Genomic DNA, 17,563 nt, shown 5'->3' on the forward strand with positions numbered 1-17,563 from the left:
TTCCTAAGCTTTCATTTGCTGCTGCATTTAGTATTGTTGTTATATTAAGCCATTCTATTTCTATTTCTTCATTTTGTTTTATTTTATCTAGATATTGGTTAATTCTTTGTTCATATAGCCATTGTACATTTGTGTCATTCAATAGTCTAGTTTTATAAACAAATGTTTCTATTTTTCTTTCTGTTCTTGTTACTTGTAGCCATTTAGGTGGTAATCTTAATTTTATTTTAACAAGGAAGTGGTCACTGCTTATTTCATATCCTCTGTGAACTCTAACATCTAGTGAAAATTTTGATGTCTTTTCATTTAATATGAAGTAATCTAATATTGATTTCTATCCTCTTGCTGCCCAAGTATATTTATGTATGTCTTTATGTTTATAGAAGGAATTCATTATTTTTAGGTTATTATAAACTACAAAGTCAATCAATTTTTTACCATTTCTATTTAGAGTGTGTTCTCCATGTATTCCTATATTATTATTAATTTTTGTGTTTCAAATTCTTGCATTTAAGTCTCCTGCTAAAATTATGTAATCATTTTTATTTATTTTATTATATATGTTTTGTAGCTGATTATAAAAATCAATATTATCCTGTTCTCTTCCTTCTTCTGGGGCATATAAACCAATTATTGTTAAATAGCCTCTATCTATTTTTATTCTAGCTTCGATTATTCTTTCATTCCATAATTTATAATGTTTTAACTGTTTTGAAAGGGAGTTATGAATCCAAATCATGACTCCTGCTTGTGCTCTTTGGTCTCTGTCGATTCCACTGTATATCACATTAAAATTTTCAGTTCTCATAGTTCCTTTTAATTTCTTTTTTGTTTCAGTGATTACTGCTATTTTAAAATTTCTTTCATTTAATAACTGGTCTAATTCTATTTCTTTATATGCTATTCCTCTTACATTCTAGTTTGCTATGTGTATTATATTTTGTCGTTTCCATCTTCGTTTTCCCTTTTCCATTCCAGGGTTGTTTCCCATAGATTCAATCCGATTATCTTTTTCTGTCAGCTTACAAGTATGGTTATGTTCTCCATATCAGGGGATTAGCCTGATGATGGAATAGTTCAGTGGTAGGGCTGCTACCTTAAGGCTTCTGAACTCGAACTCGCCTTCTTCCGAATTTAAACCCATAGGAGGAATAGGGTATATTGAAGGGGAAAGGGTAGATTATAGAAGAAATATAGTAAGGTTTATAGAGAGGACATAGTTGTAAGGCCAGAAATGAAAAGACCCCATGGCCCTCGAGTACTCTAATAGCACAAGGGTCATAAAGTAAGAAGAGTTGGCTGATAAGGCCTTATAGGAAGGATTAAAGTAAGTGGGTCTTCCTCAAAGTAGAAGAAGGAGAGGATAGATCCAGCTAGGGGTACATGGGAGTGCCACTTCCCTTACAATCAAGATGATTGCCCCTTATGGCCCTGTTGGTCCACAAGTCCTTATTCAGTATATTCGGACCACCCCACCATATATATATACACACACGCATGCACGTGCATGTATACACACACACACATGGTGGGCTCCCCTATCTGCCACCCAGGGGACGCGCTCTCTAGGGGTTACAGGGTCCCCTGAGAGTGGGAAGTACTGTAAAGCATGTAAATGGAGATAGGCTAAATTAGTAGACTGCCAGGTGAAGAGTTGACAAAATTAAGCACCAAGTGGATACCAAGAGAAGGAAAGAGAAGCATAGGTTTTCAAAGAACGAGATGGAGGGATGATATACAAAGGTTTGACATGAAATAGTGGATATTGGCTAAAAATAGACAGAACTGAAAAATCGAGGTGGGGGGGGGGGGAGCCTACATCCAGCAGTGAATGGAAAGAGGCTAAAGAAGAAGATAGTGGATACATAATTGGTTAACTGTTCTTGAATGTCTCAAATTCATTCTGTGTAATCCTTTCTGTTTAGGTCCTGATAATACCAAAGGACTGAAGCTAGATAACTGGGTTAGAATATAGCCTATAACGAATGCTCGATGCTGGGAATTCTCAGTGTTCCAATCACACTTTCCTTTGGTGTATCTCTGTTACTAGGTATTCAATGGACAATGAACAAATGGGGATAAGCTGGCAATTTGGTACTTAACTTATCAGTTGTTAGGCTGGCTGGGGACACTTCTTATACTGAGCTCTCACAGCTTTTGTTAGGGATTCAAAATGAACAGGAACTTGATTTAACATCAAACCACCTTACTGTACTTCCTTAAATTCTAACTGTTGACTTAAATATACAGACTCTATATCGCTTGATATAATGTCCTATTTACATCACATAATAGGATTTGTATTTTCTCTTGACACCTTGTTATATGCCTTTTCCAGATCTATAAAATATAAGTACAGCTCCTTATTATATTCTCATGATTTCTCAACCATCTGTCTTAAAGTGAAAATCTGATCCTGACAACCCCTATTTGTCCTGAACCCAGCTTGCTCTTCTCCAGGTTTCTTTTCCACAATTTTTCTTAGCCTTTTCTAACGTATGCTTGCATAAATTTCTCCAGTATACTTAGTAGGGAAATTTCTCTGTAATTCTCACAACTAGTTTTATTTCCCATTTTTATAGATGAATATGATAAAAGCTTTACTCAAATTATCTGGAATTTGACTTTCTGACCAAAGGCTTGGTCAGTGTTGAAGTTTTTTAAAAAAAATTTTTACTGTTGCAGTCTAGCAAGAGTAAAAACTTTTAAACCCACATATTTGAGCATTTCTGGTCAAATACCACTACTCCAGTTCCCCTTCCATATTTCAGGTTTTTGGTGGCTTTTTCAGGGGTAGTGATATGTACTTCTGAGTGCATTTTTCTTAAATGTTTTATACCAACAAGCTGTCAACCATGTTGTTTCGTTTAGCAATCTTTTAAAGTAATTACTCTAGACTTCTAGAATATCTTTATCTTCAGTTTTCTTATCATGTTCTTATCTCTGATTCCCTTTACAGGTACTCTTTCCTCCATTTCTAAGCTATCTATAGCCTCCAGAATATTGTGCCAATTTCCTGATATTTATTTTCTATGTTTTTTACTATAACTTCTGCTCAGTTAGTTGTACATACTGTTTTGCTTCCCTACATTTTCCTCTGTATTCTCTCAGAGCACAAGCTAACTTATTTGCCCAATAACTTTCAATACACTTTCTTGTTTTCCTTAACTGCTTCTTTAATTTCTTGACTTCACTATGGAGTTCTAATTTTTCTATACTTCCAAATAACTTCTGCATAAATTCTAGCTCTAGCTAAATCAATCAGTTTTTTTTTTTTTTTTTTTTTTTTTTTTGAGAGTTTGCCAGTGTATCTTCCAGGCTTGGTTCTTGTTTTCAGACTCTCATTTTTTCTTGAAAAATGCTGCAATTAAGTCTATAGTTGACCTTTGAAAGCAGCTCAACTTTTATTTGTTTTAAAACTTTCTTACACACTTCTCTTCTCAGTAAGATATTCAATTTTATCCCTTGGATACTGTTCTTTTCTGTTAATTCTAAAGTATTCCAGAGTTCTATATTCTCACCCATGCTATTCCTCCTAGCCATCAATGATCATTTCTAAGTTCAAATTGTAACCAGTTTTGCTGATGACAGTACATCCATTCCTCTTCTTAATTTGAGAAGCCTTGTAGTACTCCAATGATTTAAGCTTCAAGATCTTTCATAATTAATGTCTTAAACACTGACCACCTCACCATTCTCAAGTGGAGTAAAGGTAATCCTAGTGAAATTCAATGGTAATAAAACACAGTCCTCTTTATTTCTTGGAAGAAAGCTCTAACTTCATTCCCTCTTACTTTGATAATGCTCCAATCTCTAGGTCAAAATCAGTTTTCTCTTCTTGGGTTGAATAATTTCAGATCTAGCGTAAATATAGTATATCCTGGCATAAACACATCATAGCCTCCTCAGCCTCCAAAACTTTGTATTATTTTGCATTCATAATATTACTTCTCTCTCTCTTGCTTGACTCCTAACATTATAAATCCCAAATCCAACTAATCTCAAATACTGCTCTCACATTTAGGAGGGTGCATGCAAAACCTCTTTAAGAATTTTTATGTGTATAGAAAACAGAGAAATCTACATAATAGATAACTTCTCTCCCTCTTTCTCTCACAAACTCTCCCCAGTCACTTTCTCCTAGGCACTCTGTATCTGTAACCTTTTTAAGTACATTTATGGACATTGCTTTACTGAACTGCCCACTATCACCATTCTTCTGCTTTCCTCTAATCATATAAGAACACAGCAGTCACTAGTCAACATTTATACACAGTTTACCTCCACACACACGCACACAGCACTGTTAACGTTATAGGTTGTATGACTTTGTATGCAGGGGTTAATATATATAAAAATATTCAGAGCAGGAAATGACTGAGTGGAAATTAAACATCACGACAGCACTATATTTCATAAAAGGCAAAACTGCACACACCTTAATAGCATGTGGATCTTCCTCTAAACCCTTCTAAACAACCTACCCATTTATAATGAGTCAACTATTTTGGAACTTTCTTGCTTCATCATGACCTGTTTGTGTAACACTGTTTTATGCATTGGTATGGCCAGTCTTATGTTCCAGTTTATCCCAAAGGTGTGTTCAATTAAGATCAAGACTCCCTGCAGACAAGTCATTTTTCCATATCATTTTCTTCAACAGGATTGGAATCACAGTAGAACTTGCAATATGGCTGTTAATTACATGTGCACTGTCATATTACAAAAATGACAACTGGAACAATTTAGTAAAAAACCACCACAATATAAGCAAGAAACACTTCATTATTCAAATATTGCAAAATTGGTGACAGAAGAGTAAAGGCCTAAAGCTATGTCACCTCTACCGCCAAACTTTGCAGATTGAATGATGTACTTGGGTATAAGCGTTCTCCAGGTATCATATACATTTGCTTACCAAAATAAAAAAAGGGTGCTACATGAAAATTTTCACTCCATATTTGGACCAGTGGCAATGTTCACCACAACAGTGGAGTGTGCACTATTGCCTGTCAATAATGCTGTTACTTAGGGCAGGTGTCCTTCCACCAACCAAGAGGACTACAACATTGTTATATTTTATTATAAATAAATGGTAAATATTAAAATTACATATTTAGTACATGAGCATATATTTGATTTAGTTGCAATAATATTATTTTATATATTATATATATAAAATAATATTTTTATATATAAAAATAACATTTATTTTTATATAAAAATAATATAAAATAATATTATATAATAAAATATAATAACATTTTTATAACTGCATATAAATATACGCAGTTATAAAAATGTTTTGGTTGCTTTAGCTTATAACAAATAACATCAATCTTTTATTCATGCCTTTATTAAATATTACCTTTCTCATTGCTTTCACATGAATAAAATGTTCATTACACCAAGTAGAAGAATACCTATAAATGAAATAAAAAATTATATTAATTAATATTCTGACCATTAATCAAATTCAATTTAAAAAACAAAAAGTTCTGATACTTTATAAAAGTATATACTTTACAAATTTATGACTCAAATTACAGGCAAAATAATGAAGGCTATAAAGTCAGCATATATTATGTCTGTTAATTGCATGTATTCTTCAAATGGATTTGCTTGAGGATGGAAAATTCAAGTTTTCAGGAGAGAGGAAATACCCTGTTACCTCCATATGAGAGTGGCTAATTTACCTTCAGTTAAAAATAACTTTAAAAGTTACTACATAGAATTCAAACATGGGCCATCCTTGTGACTGCAACCCAAGTTAAGAGTACAAATAATTTATAAGTGTATTTATTCATCATCATCATCATCAATTTTCTAATATGTACCCACAAGGGGTGTTCAGGCAACTATGAAAGCACTACATGATTAAGTTTACATCATTCTTATTAATCTCCAGTCAACTTTCTCCAAATTAGTCACTTATTTGTCAGCACTGCAATATTGTGTATCTATTTTATAGGCATTTCTGACTGAATCAATCCACCTAGACCCTGATCTAACTCTGTCTTTTTTTTTATTTTTTATTTTTGCTGTTCTGGCATCAAACATCAATTTTTTTAACCTTTCTTCTCCCATTCTATTTAAGTGAACATACCACAACAGACTAACTCTACTCGCACATTCTTGAATGCAAACAATTAAAGTTCCTTTCTAATATGATTAAGAATGCTACTGATGCTACCTATTTAGGGCTCTAAAATTTCAAATACTTTATTTCTAACCACCTCTCAGATTCATAACTTAACTAGTTTGAACACTGTTTTGTAAAGCAGTACTAGTTTAATGTTTTGGCTAATTTCTCTCTCATCCCATACAAATTTATTCCACAGGCTCTCCCCCACCATACCAGCTTTCCTTATTCTGTTATCTATTTCTAAAGTTAATTTGCCATCTTCATTAAAAATTGTGCCTAAATAGCTGAAATATTTTACTTGTTCTATAATTTCTTCATTGAGAATGCAGCTGAAGTATTTTGTGCTTCTGCCTATTTTCATAGTTGTCATTTATTGCTGATTTTGATGCTAAATTTATTACAGCTGTTATTCAATTCACTAGATGTGTTTGGGAGTACATCACCAAAGAGTGATATCTCTGACTCTAATATCAGGTTTAATGCCACTATCTTTCATAATGTCATTCATATAGATGATGAATAAGTGGAGACAATGTGCATCCTTGTCTTATATCTGATTTTATATCAAACCATCTTCCTGAATTTCCTTCAATTCTAACTTAAATACAGTATGTATTGTTCTGTATAATGTTCTTTACTTCTGTATAATGTTAATTCTTGGGTAAATAATAATTTACCCAATGTAATTGTGTTTTGAAAAGCTTTTCTCCACAGCCTGCAATATGTGGGGAAATTTTTCTCCCACATATTTTTTCCCCTTTTCAAGATCTACGAAACTTAAGAACAGATTCTTGTTTATTTTCCCAATTTCTCAACTATTTGTCTAAAAGTGTAAATCTGACCTTAACAACTTCTATTTGGCCTGAACCTAGCTTTTTCTTCTCTGAGTTTCTCCCCCACAACTTTTCTGAGCCTCATTTCAAGTATGCTTGCATAAATCTTATTACAGATGAAGTTAGAGAGATATGGAAGTTGTTATTCCTCTTTATAAGGCACCTTGATATGTCCACATCTGGATTACTGTGCTCAGATCTGGTCTCCTGGGTTTCTGGAGATGAGGAGGCTGTGGAGAGGATTCAAAGGTGAGTGGTCTGTGGAATGTTTTCTATGAGGATAGATTGAGGGCATGTTGATTGCAGAAATTGGTTGATAGAAGAAAAAGAGGGGATATGATAGAAACATTTAAGTTGCTTAAAGGGTTTTATAAGATTGATGCAGGGGAAATGTTTTAACACCGGGCAAGAGGGGGCCAGAACATCCCTGGAAGTTGAATGTGGTTAGTAGGGATGTGAGGGCTAGATTTTTTGCTTGGAGAGTTATGAATGAGTGGAATGGATTGCCAGAGCTAGTTGTGAGCACTTTATCTGTTAATGAGTTCAAGGATGTAGATAGTTTGGATCTCCCGCAATGAATCTCAGACCCCATGGAGGTGCCCATACAATAATAATTAATACTTCAAATCTCCTGTATACTCCTGTATCATGAAGCATCATAATGATTCTACTATCAGCAATAACACAATGAGTAAGACTTCTTATATACCCTTTTCATATGAATTTATGCACATTTTTATGTTGGAGAATAGTGTTAGTGATGACAAGACTATGTAGTGAATAGAAATCCACCTGGTAGTACTTATCTGCTCTTTTTTTCCTCCAAACTTTCCCTTCTGTAAGTCTGTGAATCATTTCCTACTCTACTATTTAGGTCTCCAATAAGAAGCAGTTTTTCCTTTTTCATTATTTCATTTGCCATCACTAATGACCCTAAAACTTTCTCTACTTCTTCCTACTAGCACTTTCTTGGGACTGCGGTATAAGTCACACTGTCGAATTTATCATTTTGAAATCTGTCCACATCACTCTACTTGAAACTGTCTTTCAACTTTTTGTCTTCTTTGTCTTGGTAACACAACTTATATCAACATGATGTTTCTGTAATCCATCTGCTAGTTCTACCTCTTTTCCATTGATGCATCTAATTTGATAATACCTATCATGTTGGAGGCTTAATGGCTTTTTTACAACACTCAAAAAGAATTAAAATAGAATTTAATACTTCCTATATTTCGTCCTAGTCACTAGGACATCTATGGGGATTACAAAAACACTTAATGTAACATGCACACACAAATCTTACAATACTAAGCCCAACCACGTAGGTGACCCCAATGGCTACAGCAAACACAGTATCAAAAAAATAATCAGTTCCTCCCCATTCCCCGTCAACAAGATTTTAAAAATGCCATTACCATACCCTACATCCGTGGCACATCTGAAAAAATAGCCAAGACACTAAAATAGTACAACCTACACACAGCATATAAGCTCTACCGCAAACTTGCTACCCTTATCCATTCTACAAAAGATCAGCTCCCTCCTCTCTCGCTGCCTGGAGTTTACAAAGTACCCTGTTCCTGTAAGCTGGCGTACTTTGGACAGACAGGCAGATCAGCATCCATCTGCTTGGAGGAACACAAGTCTTACATCTGTAAACACAACTATGGCCATTCAGGCTTGGCTGACCACGTTCTGGACACCACCCACAGAGTATCATGGAAGAAAACCACCATGCTCCACCACAGCAAATTCAAGAAAGAGAGACTTTTCTTAGAAGCAGCAGCAGCTCTCACAAACCAACCAAATCTCAATAAATATGGTTGCATTAAGCTTCCGAAGATTTGGGAAACACTCATCACCAGAGGTCCCACCTTACATTCCAGGCCACCTACTACCGCCCTTAGAGGGCGTTCCACCTAGATAGGACTTTAGGGTCACCCACGTGGTTGGGCTTAGTATTGTAAGATTTGTGTGTGCATGTTACATTAAGTGTTTTTGTAATCCCCGGATGTCCTAGTGACTAGAACGAAATATAGGAAGTATTAAATTCTATTTTAATTCTTTTTGAGTGTTGTAAAAAAATCCATTAAGCCTCCAACATGATATCCTCACAGCACTTAAGCCTCTACACATGAATGATAATGCCTATCTTTAATTCTGTTAAGTTTGAGGAGTTTCTTCCAGTGGCTTTCAATGAGCAGAAAGCTACAAGAAACTTTCTTCTAGCTTTCTGCTAATTTACCTGGTTCTATGATGAAAACATCAGAGGTCTTGTTTGTCCAAGTGATGCATCAGTTTGCATGACTTTATACATACATACATACGCAAGTAACTTAATAATTATACTAAAGTGAATGATAAAAATTCTATTCAATATTATTATTATTATTACGGGTATCTCCATGGAGTCAGTAGACTCATCGCGGGAGACCCAAACTAGCAAAACAATATCTGTCATATCTCTTCTTGAATTCATTTACAGATGAAGAGCTCACAACAAAGTCAGGCAATGAATTCCACTCATTCACCACCCTCCAGGCAAAAAACCTTGTTCTGACACCTTTGTTAACCACACTCTTCTTTAATTTCCAGAGATGACCTCTTGTTCTTCCATCACTATCACACAGCTGAAACATTTCCCCTGCATCAATCCTATAAAAACCTTTTAGTAATTTGAATGTTTCTACCATATCCCCTCTTCTTCGCCTATCAACCAACCTCTGCAATCCACACGCTCTCAATCTATCAATGTAGGGAGCATTTTTTATATCACTCACCAACTTGGTCACTCTTCTCTGAACCCTCTCCACAGCCTCCTCATCTCCAAGGAATCCAGGTGACCAGACCTGAGCACAGTAATCCAAATGTGGAAGTATCAATGCTTTATAAAGGGGAATAATAACCTCTTTATCTCTGGATGTCAGTGTGTTCCTCAACAACCAAGTAATCCTATGTGCAATCTTGGACACCTTAGCAATGTGTCCTCTGAACTTCATCTCCCTATCTACCAATACCCCTAAGTCCCTAGCCTCATCAATCTCTTGGAGTACCTTTCCATTGATGTAGTACACAGCTGGTAATCTTTTAATCCCAAAATGCATGACTTTACACTTTTCCACATTGAACTGACATCCATTTTCTTTTGCCCATTTTACCAGCTTATTTAAATCCTCCTGCAAACTTTCAACATCAGCTTGATTTTTTATTGCACTACACAACTTTGCATCATCAGCAAACAACTGAATATCTCCCTTTAAGCCGTTTCCTATATCATTTATATACAAATTAAACAACATTGGCCCAAGCACAGAGCCCTGAGGCACACCACTGGTCACCTGCCTCATTCTGGACTCGGCTCCTCCATACACCACCTTATGGTATCTCTCCCTGAGCCATTCTCCTATCCATATCACCAATTTAATATCCATTCCCATCTGCTCCAATTTGCGTAACAGTGTTCTATGGGGTATCCTGTCAAAAGCCTTAGCAAAATCCAGAAGTACCACTGTGTAGCCAGTTCCTTTGTCCAACTCTGATGTTATTCTATTATGAATAGTTAATAGATTGTTTTCCAAAAATCTTTCCCTAATTAAAATTCATTTTTTTATTTATGTTGTGTCGTGTCTTCTATTTCTATACTACTTATGAATTAGCAATCATTGCAGATGCTCAGTCATTGGTCATATGTGATGTGTTGCATAGTGTGTATTCTCAAATTGTCTACTCAACTCGGTTCCCCAAGTTTAAATCCTAAGTGTGCTACTGACTGATATACTAGAATTGACATCTTTGCATATTTGTATATTTTGTAACTTACCCATGTTGCTTCCATTGTAAATATACATTAAGATAAGTAAGATGATCACTCTCTGGCACCTGAAATTTTTCTCGGGCAGCATCACTCTCCTCTTCTCTTCCTCTTGGTCGATAAAAGATGGCAGGCACAGAAAGCATTGATACAATTATCTAAAAAAAAGAATAATTCTAAGTATAAATTCTTTCACAAGGGATATAAAACTAATACATTTAAGGTTTCGGAACCCATAAATTTTATTTTATTTTATTTTATTTTATGTTGTGTTGTGTTGTGTTGTGTTTGTGTGTGTGTGTGTGTGTGTGTGTGTGGCAAATCACTCATTAGCACTAAACACAAATACCTGCAACTTGTAATTTTTAAGAAATACATATGGAGGAAAATCATAACTAATATAAGCAAAAAGGATGAATGAAGCAAAAGGGAAGGTAATTCAGTAGCTGAAGCAAACTGTGAATGTCTAGGAAAACTAATGGACAGGTGAACTTCAAAACACACCTTACTAACCATCAGCTCAGTCTTCTCATATTATTATTAAGAGAGACCTCCAGGGAGCTAGGGACTCATCGAGGGAGGCAACATCACACACACACACACACACACACACACACACACACACACACACACACACACACACACACACACACACCAGCTATTGTTCTTGAATTCTTTCATGCTGCTTGCACACACAACATCCAATGGCAATCCATTCCAATCATGCAGAACTCTATGAGAGAAAAATCTAGATCTCATCCCCTTCTTAGTAGCATTCATTCTCAGCTTCAAATGATACCCACTTGTCCTTTTCATAACCTCCATGAAATAAAAAATTCCACCAACTTAAGTCTCAAGAAGTTTATAAGTCTCAATCATATCACCTCCCTTTCTCCTGTTTGCAGTCTACAAATTCTCAATCTGTCTTTATAATCAGTATTCCACAATCCTAATATTATTTTTAACACTTTCCATTGCACTCTCTCAACTGTAGCATTCATTCTGATGAATCACAATGGAAACCAGGAGACTAGACCTGCACATAATAGACCAAGTGGGGTCTCATCAAGGCCTTGTAAAGAGACAAAATGACATTGTTATCTTTACACATTGATTTCAGCAATTCATTTATCATTGCATTTATCTTTCAGAATTGCAATTATCTTTTTTTTTTTGAAGAGATAATTGCAATTATCAATTATCTCTTCAGTGGGAGCCAGGCCCAAGTGGAGATACCAGCCAGAAGTATTAGCAGGTCATCTTTTTAATAAATTACTCTGGATTTAGAGAAAGATGTTGAAAGTTTATTTTTCACTTGGTTAGAATATAATAAATTTAGTTTAATTCTTTATCCAAAATAAACTTTCAACATCTTTCTCTAAATCCAGAGTAATTTATTAAAAAGGTGGCACACCAATTGGCAACTCCTATAGGTAGAGATGACCTGATAATACTTCTGGCTGGTATCTCCACTTGGGCCTGGCTCCCACTGAAGAGACCTCAATAAAGGTCGAAACTAGTCTGGGTAGTGGCCCTTCCCTTAATGCATAACATTAGACATATCCGCAAGGAGATGTGTTTTGCATTATGAGAGATACTGAGACAGGAGTGTTGATAGCTTGCTCCACCTTTGCAAGGAGTCGTCCTTGCAAAGGTGGAGCAAGGTGTTGGGGGTAAGGTGTTGTACCACCTTACCCCCAGTCCTGAAGATGCTTTCCGGCGCAAACTTTGTTTGCTCACACTTGGATAAAGGATTAAACCAAATTTATTATATTCTAACCAAGTGAAAAATAAACTTTCAACATCTCCTTGTAATCATTTCCATGATGATGCTCATTCCCATCATTAACGCAGTTACATTACATTATCACTCTTACACACATATTCTCACCATTCCCCCATTATAATTTAGTTTCTCTGATTCTCTATGTTAGGTCTCATACCAGTTATTAGTTTTTTCCGGACTCTTGATACCAAATGCATTCAAGTATAGGTCATACCTCTTATACAAATCTAATCTTCCTTCAAACTTACTCCACACATCCAAAAACTCACATCCATTCCTTCTGCATAGCCTACACATTGAACCCACATTGAACCATGTGCTATTATACCCTTCTTCCTAATTCATTTTTACCATATCAAGGTATACTTATGAAACTTATGAATATACTTATGATATGTACATATGATTTTCACTTTCTAACTCTTCACTCTCACTTCTTCTGCCAGTCCTTTCATATCCTCTCTCATAATGAACTTATTGCTAGTTAAGTTGTTAGTAACTGCTACAATTATGATCTGATTTAATTTTCTTTGCTGTTTTTCAACTGCATATGCTATGTTTTTAATTTTTGCTCTGGGAAAACTTGAAGTTATAATGCTCATCAACAGCATGTTTTATGATAGGATATCATGGCGCATTTTCATAAAAGGGGCACTGATGAATTCAGCAAATATTCCCAATGATGTGGCTAATATCGCATTTAGTCTGGAGATCCCTCTTTCTTGCAGCTTGAGCAATACCCTTCAAGAGCATGCCAAACATACTGTGGATACCCAAAAATTTTCTCCACTCAAAGATGAAGCAGTAAACTTGTTCTGCAGGCAAGCCATCAAATAGTACACAGGACCAAACTTTGATGATAACACATCAGGAGACTTCCCAATCAGTTAATACAGTAGCAAACAAAGTAATCTGAATACACACATTTTAATGAAAAATTTTAATTTCACAAGAAAATAAGTACAAAAATTAAACTCCAACTTTATCTAATAATTTATATGTGCTCCTCTGTTCCTAATAAGTTCATTAATTTGCTTAGGCATGGACTCTACAAACACAGAACACACTTTTCTTATTTCTGCATCTTGAAACTTTACTTCCTTTGTACCACAATTTAATTGTCCAAGTCTCTTTTTCACTATGGCCCACATATTTTCTATTGGGTTAATGTCACGAGCGTTACCTGGCCACTGAAGCAATTGGATGTTGTGATTTTTGAAAAACTCTTTCGCTTTTTTTGAAGTATGACATGAAGCGAGATCCTGTTGGAAGATAAGTTCTTTGTCTTTCTGGATCTGTGGGACCACTCTTTTCTCCAATATTTTTATGTACTGGTTAATTTTCATCATACTGTCAACAGGCACAAGTGATCCTGGACTGAATGTGTAAAACAAATCCCAGAACATCTTTTTAGATGGATGTTTAGGATCTTGTTGAAGGTGGGCAGGAGAAGCCTTCTCAGTCTCTGATTTGCAAACATAGGGTATTTGCTCTCCTTGGACAAAGAAATGGCTCTCATCTGAGAATATGACCCTCTTCCACTTTCGAAGTATTTTTGTACACATTTATCTTTGTACTTCCAATTTTTGTACACATTTGCTCGCTGGAGCCTCTTTTTCTACATAGCCTTCATCAACAGCTATTTATTTTTTGGTCTGTGGGCAGTCTTCCCTGCTTCCAACAATCTTCAATGGACTATCATGTCAGAAACATTAATCCCACTAGTTGCTAAGTATCTATTAAGTCTACAGCAGACAATCTTGCATTCCCTAACTAGTAAATGATCTTGAGCAAGTGTAATTATCCTTTTTTGCCCACATTTTCCTTTTCTGTCAGGAGAAAAGGCACCTTTCTCCTTAAACCACTTTAAAACTACATTAACAGTACCCAAACATCATACTCATTGGCAATTTTTCTTTGAGTCATGAATGTGTGCTGAGAAAGAGTACATATTTTTGAACACTTTCTTGGAGATGCATCTGTTCTGTAGCTACACAAAATGAATAAAGTACTATGAATGTCAACCTGTTTGCACTATTAAAAATGCAGAACACTATTAATAAACATCATAGAGACAGTTAAAACACAGAGCACTCAATTAAAATAGCGAACTAAAAACCAAACCAAAAGCAAAATCTTGATGGAAATATGGCTTGTTTGGATTAATTTGTTCACTACTATATATATAGATCTGTTTTCATATACAATGCCAGATCATGCCTGGAGTGGAACCCAAGGAACCATGAACAAAATAATAAATAATAATAGTATCACTGAAGTTAAAAAAAATTACCTCACAAAATAAAACAAACAAAAAAAATAATAATAAAAAAATAACAAAATACACAAAGAATGCAAAAAACCTTACAAAATATAATTTTTATATTACTTCATCAACATTCGAGACTCTACATCAACACTTATAAACATCCAGACCTGACCTATTTCTGAAAGCACCTCACATATTAACCCTAATAACAACAATTATACAACTTGACTGTCCAAAACTACAGTGCATAATTTCTTTCTGCCACAGGGACAATACTTGTACTTTAGTACAAATCTGATGTCCCATGCTAAAGAATGCCAAATCTAGAATCTCTGTTTTTGATCTTCTCTAGTTAAAGATTTCCTTATTCCATTCAAAATACTTTTATCTGTTGCCTTTAATTTAATGCCCTCTAAATTCCGAATTCATCTTCCAAGATGATGTAATGTCCATAACTCTATGCTTGAAAGTTTTTACTTCAACCTTGGTATCTCTTCTGGGTCTGGCTCCCACTGATGAGACCTCAATAAAGGCTAAAACCAATCTGGGTAGTGGTTCTTCCTATAATGTACCTTAGTATCCCATAATGCAAAGCATTATAGGATACTTAGGCAATTGGTGTGAAGTCATTAGCCTCTACAAAGCAGCCCAGTTTTGAAGTTACTTCACGTGAAAACATTTTTGCTTACACTTGGATAAAGGATTAAATCAAGAATAGAATTTCTTGGCATTTTTAATTTTTTAGTACAACTTTAATTGGCATCTGTTTTCCAATTCCACAAAGATAGAAGTATCTGCTGTTTACCTACCAACCTGAATACTAAATAACCCTCCACTTTCATGAACACTCTTGATTTTTTTTTTTTTTTTTTTTTTTGTTTAATCAGTTCTATTCTGAAGATACCTCTATTGCAAAGATATTGTAGATATATCAATGAAATGAAGGGGATGTTCTCTAGGATTTCATTACTCTTCTTTCTATGGTCACACTATTGCTTTTATTTTCCTAATCTAAACACTTTCTCTGGATAAGTTATTAAAATTATTCTCACTGGAATGAAAAGGCTTTCATTCCTCACATTATTCAGAATTTCTCTCCACTACTCAAGCTATAACTGAACAACAAGTACGTCATGGTAGGGCAAGAGGGTTGGGGGGAAGCAAAATCAGCATGGAGCAAGTAGTTTTTTAAAACAAGAACACTAGTCTTGTCAGCTTACACTGGAGCATACAACAAGTGCAAACTGATCATAGCTCCCAATTTGACATTGAAAGGATCAAATCCAGAAAACTTGCTTCCTGTACAAATGGAAGTCAAGCCTTCTAGTCCTTTGCAAAGATTATCAAGTATCACTTCTGCTCTTCTGCACTTTCACATCTCTTTGCACTCAGATGACACTGCTGTAATACCATCTATTAATAAAAGATGATCTGCTGGCAACATTCTTCTCCTCCACCTCCTGCATAAACAACCAGAGTAAATCACTGCAAGACATCTTTCATGAAAAAGAAATCAGAAGAATCTTAAATAATTAAGTAAAGAAAAGTATTCTGGAAAAATTAAAATTACTTTTTAATATTAAAACAAATACTAAATAAAAAATATTTAGGATTCTAAACAGGAATACTAAAAAGTATTCTGGTTCTTATGGTATCTTCCCAATTGTAGTAGAAGTCTCCAGAACTAAGACTGGACACAAAATTCTATGCTAAACTGGCATCTATCCCAAAAAATAGAAGCAAGCCTATATTTTAACTCATTCCAAAACAGAATGCACTGAATATATATATAAGTGCTGCCAAATAACTGATCCATTGTCTAACTTCAGTCCTCTCTAAAATATGAAATTATCAATGGTCAACTTCATTAACCAGAGGTAGGGAAGAATTTTGACAATGACTGCCAGTATAGATTCAGCCACTCTAGATCCTCAGTAGATCTCTTAGCCTACAGCACTCACCTCTGGATGCAAACTATGGAAAGATCTGGAGAAACTTGTGCTATTCCTATTGACATTTCTAAAATATTTAATCGCAACTAGCATTAAGATCTGCTCAGCAAACTGCAATCCTTTGGTATCTGCAAATTGGATAGATGTTTTTCTCTCCAGATGATCAATACATGTAATGGTGAATGACTTCCTCTCTTGGGACTTCCCTGCCAATGCAAAATTGCCCCACGGCTCGATTCTGTCACCTACTCTCTTTTATATATATAAATTATCCTATTTCATTGCTTAGTAAACATATCCATAGTTTTGCTAATGATAATACACTCTATCTCTCCTAATCAATTGACAAATCTCAGTGTCCTAACAGCCTAAGCTTCAAATGGAAGGAGAACCTAGTCTTCATCTTCCATTAACCTTGATAAAACAAAAATCACCAGACAGGATCAGATCTCTTGTCTAAGACTATGATTTACCTCTAGCCCTTCTTAGCACAAATACATCACCTCAATTACTTCTTCAAGCTATAAAAAAACTTTGCACTCTTTTCCACTCAAGATGGTACCTAACTCTGTACAAATCTCAAATGTGCCCAAGTTTAAAATACTGTTCTCATGTTTGGTGTGGTGCAAAGGATCTCTAAAAATTTTGATGCTGTAAAAAGGAGGGCAGTTTGACTGGTCAGTGCCTCACCCCACTAGTGAACACGTTTCAACCACTGCTCAGGGACAATCTATTTCAAACAATGCATCACTTCTACACATTGG

The 17,563-nt window shown here is 35.2% G+C and overlaps 1 protein-coding gene across 1 annotated transcript in view; it reads right to left on the minus strand.

The window, feature by feature from the left end:
- The window catches only part of Prp16 (ATP-dependent RNA helicase l(1)G0007), a 261,425-nt gene that overhangs the window by 36,035 nt on the left and 207,827 nt on the right, over positions 1-17,563 (minus strand). The window contains exons 19-20 of the mRNA XM_090397330.1: positions 10,802-10,950; positions 5,369-5,423 (exon numbers count right to left, since the gene is read on the minus strand). Of these exons, the coding sequence (XP_090253456.1) occupies positions 5,369-5,423; positions 10,802-10,950 (204 nt within the window). The remainder of the gene's footprint in view (positions 1-5,368; positions 5,424-10,801; positions 10,951-17,563) is intronic.

This window comes from Typopeltis vanoorti, chromosome 9 (assembly GCF_054136105.1).
Source record: "Typopeltis vanoorti isolate ZY-2024b chromosome 9, IOZ_Tvanoo_1.0, whole genome shotgun sequence".
Lineage (NCBI taxonomy): Eukaryota > Metazoa > Arthropoda > Arachnida > Uropygi > Thelyphonidae > Typopeltis > Typopeltis vanoorti.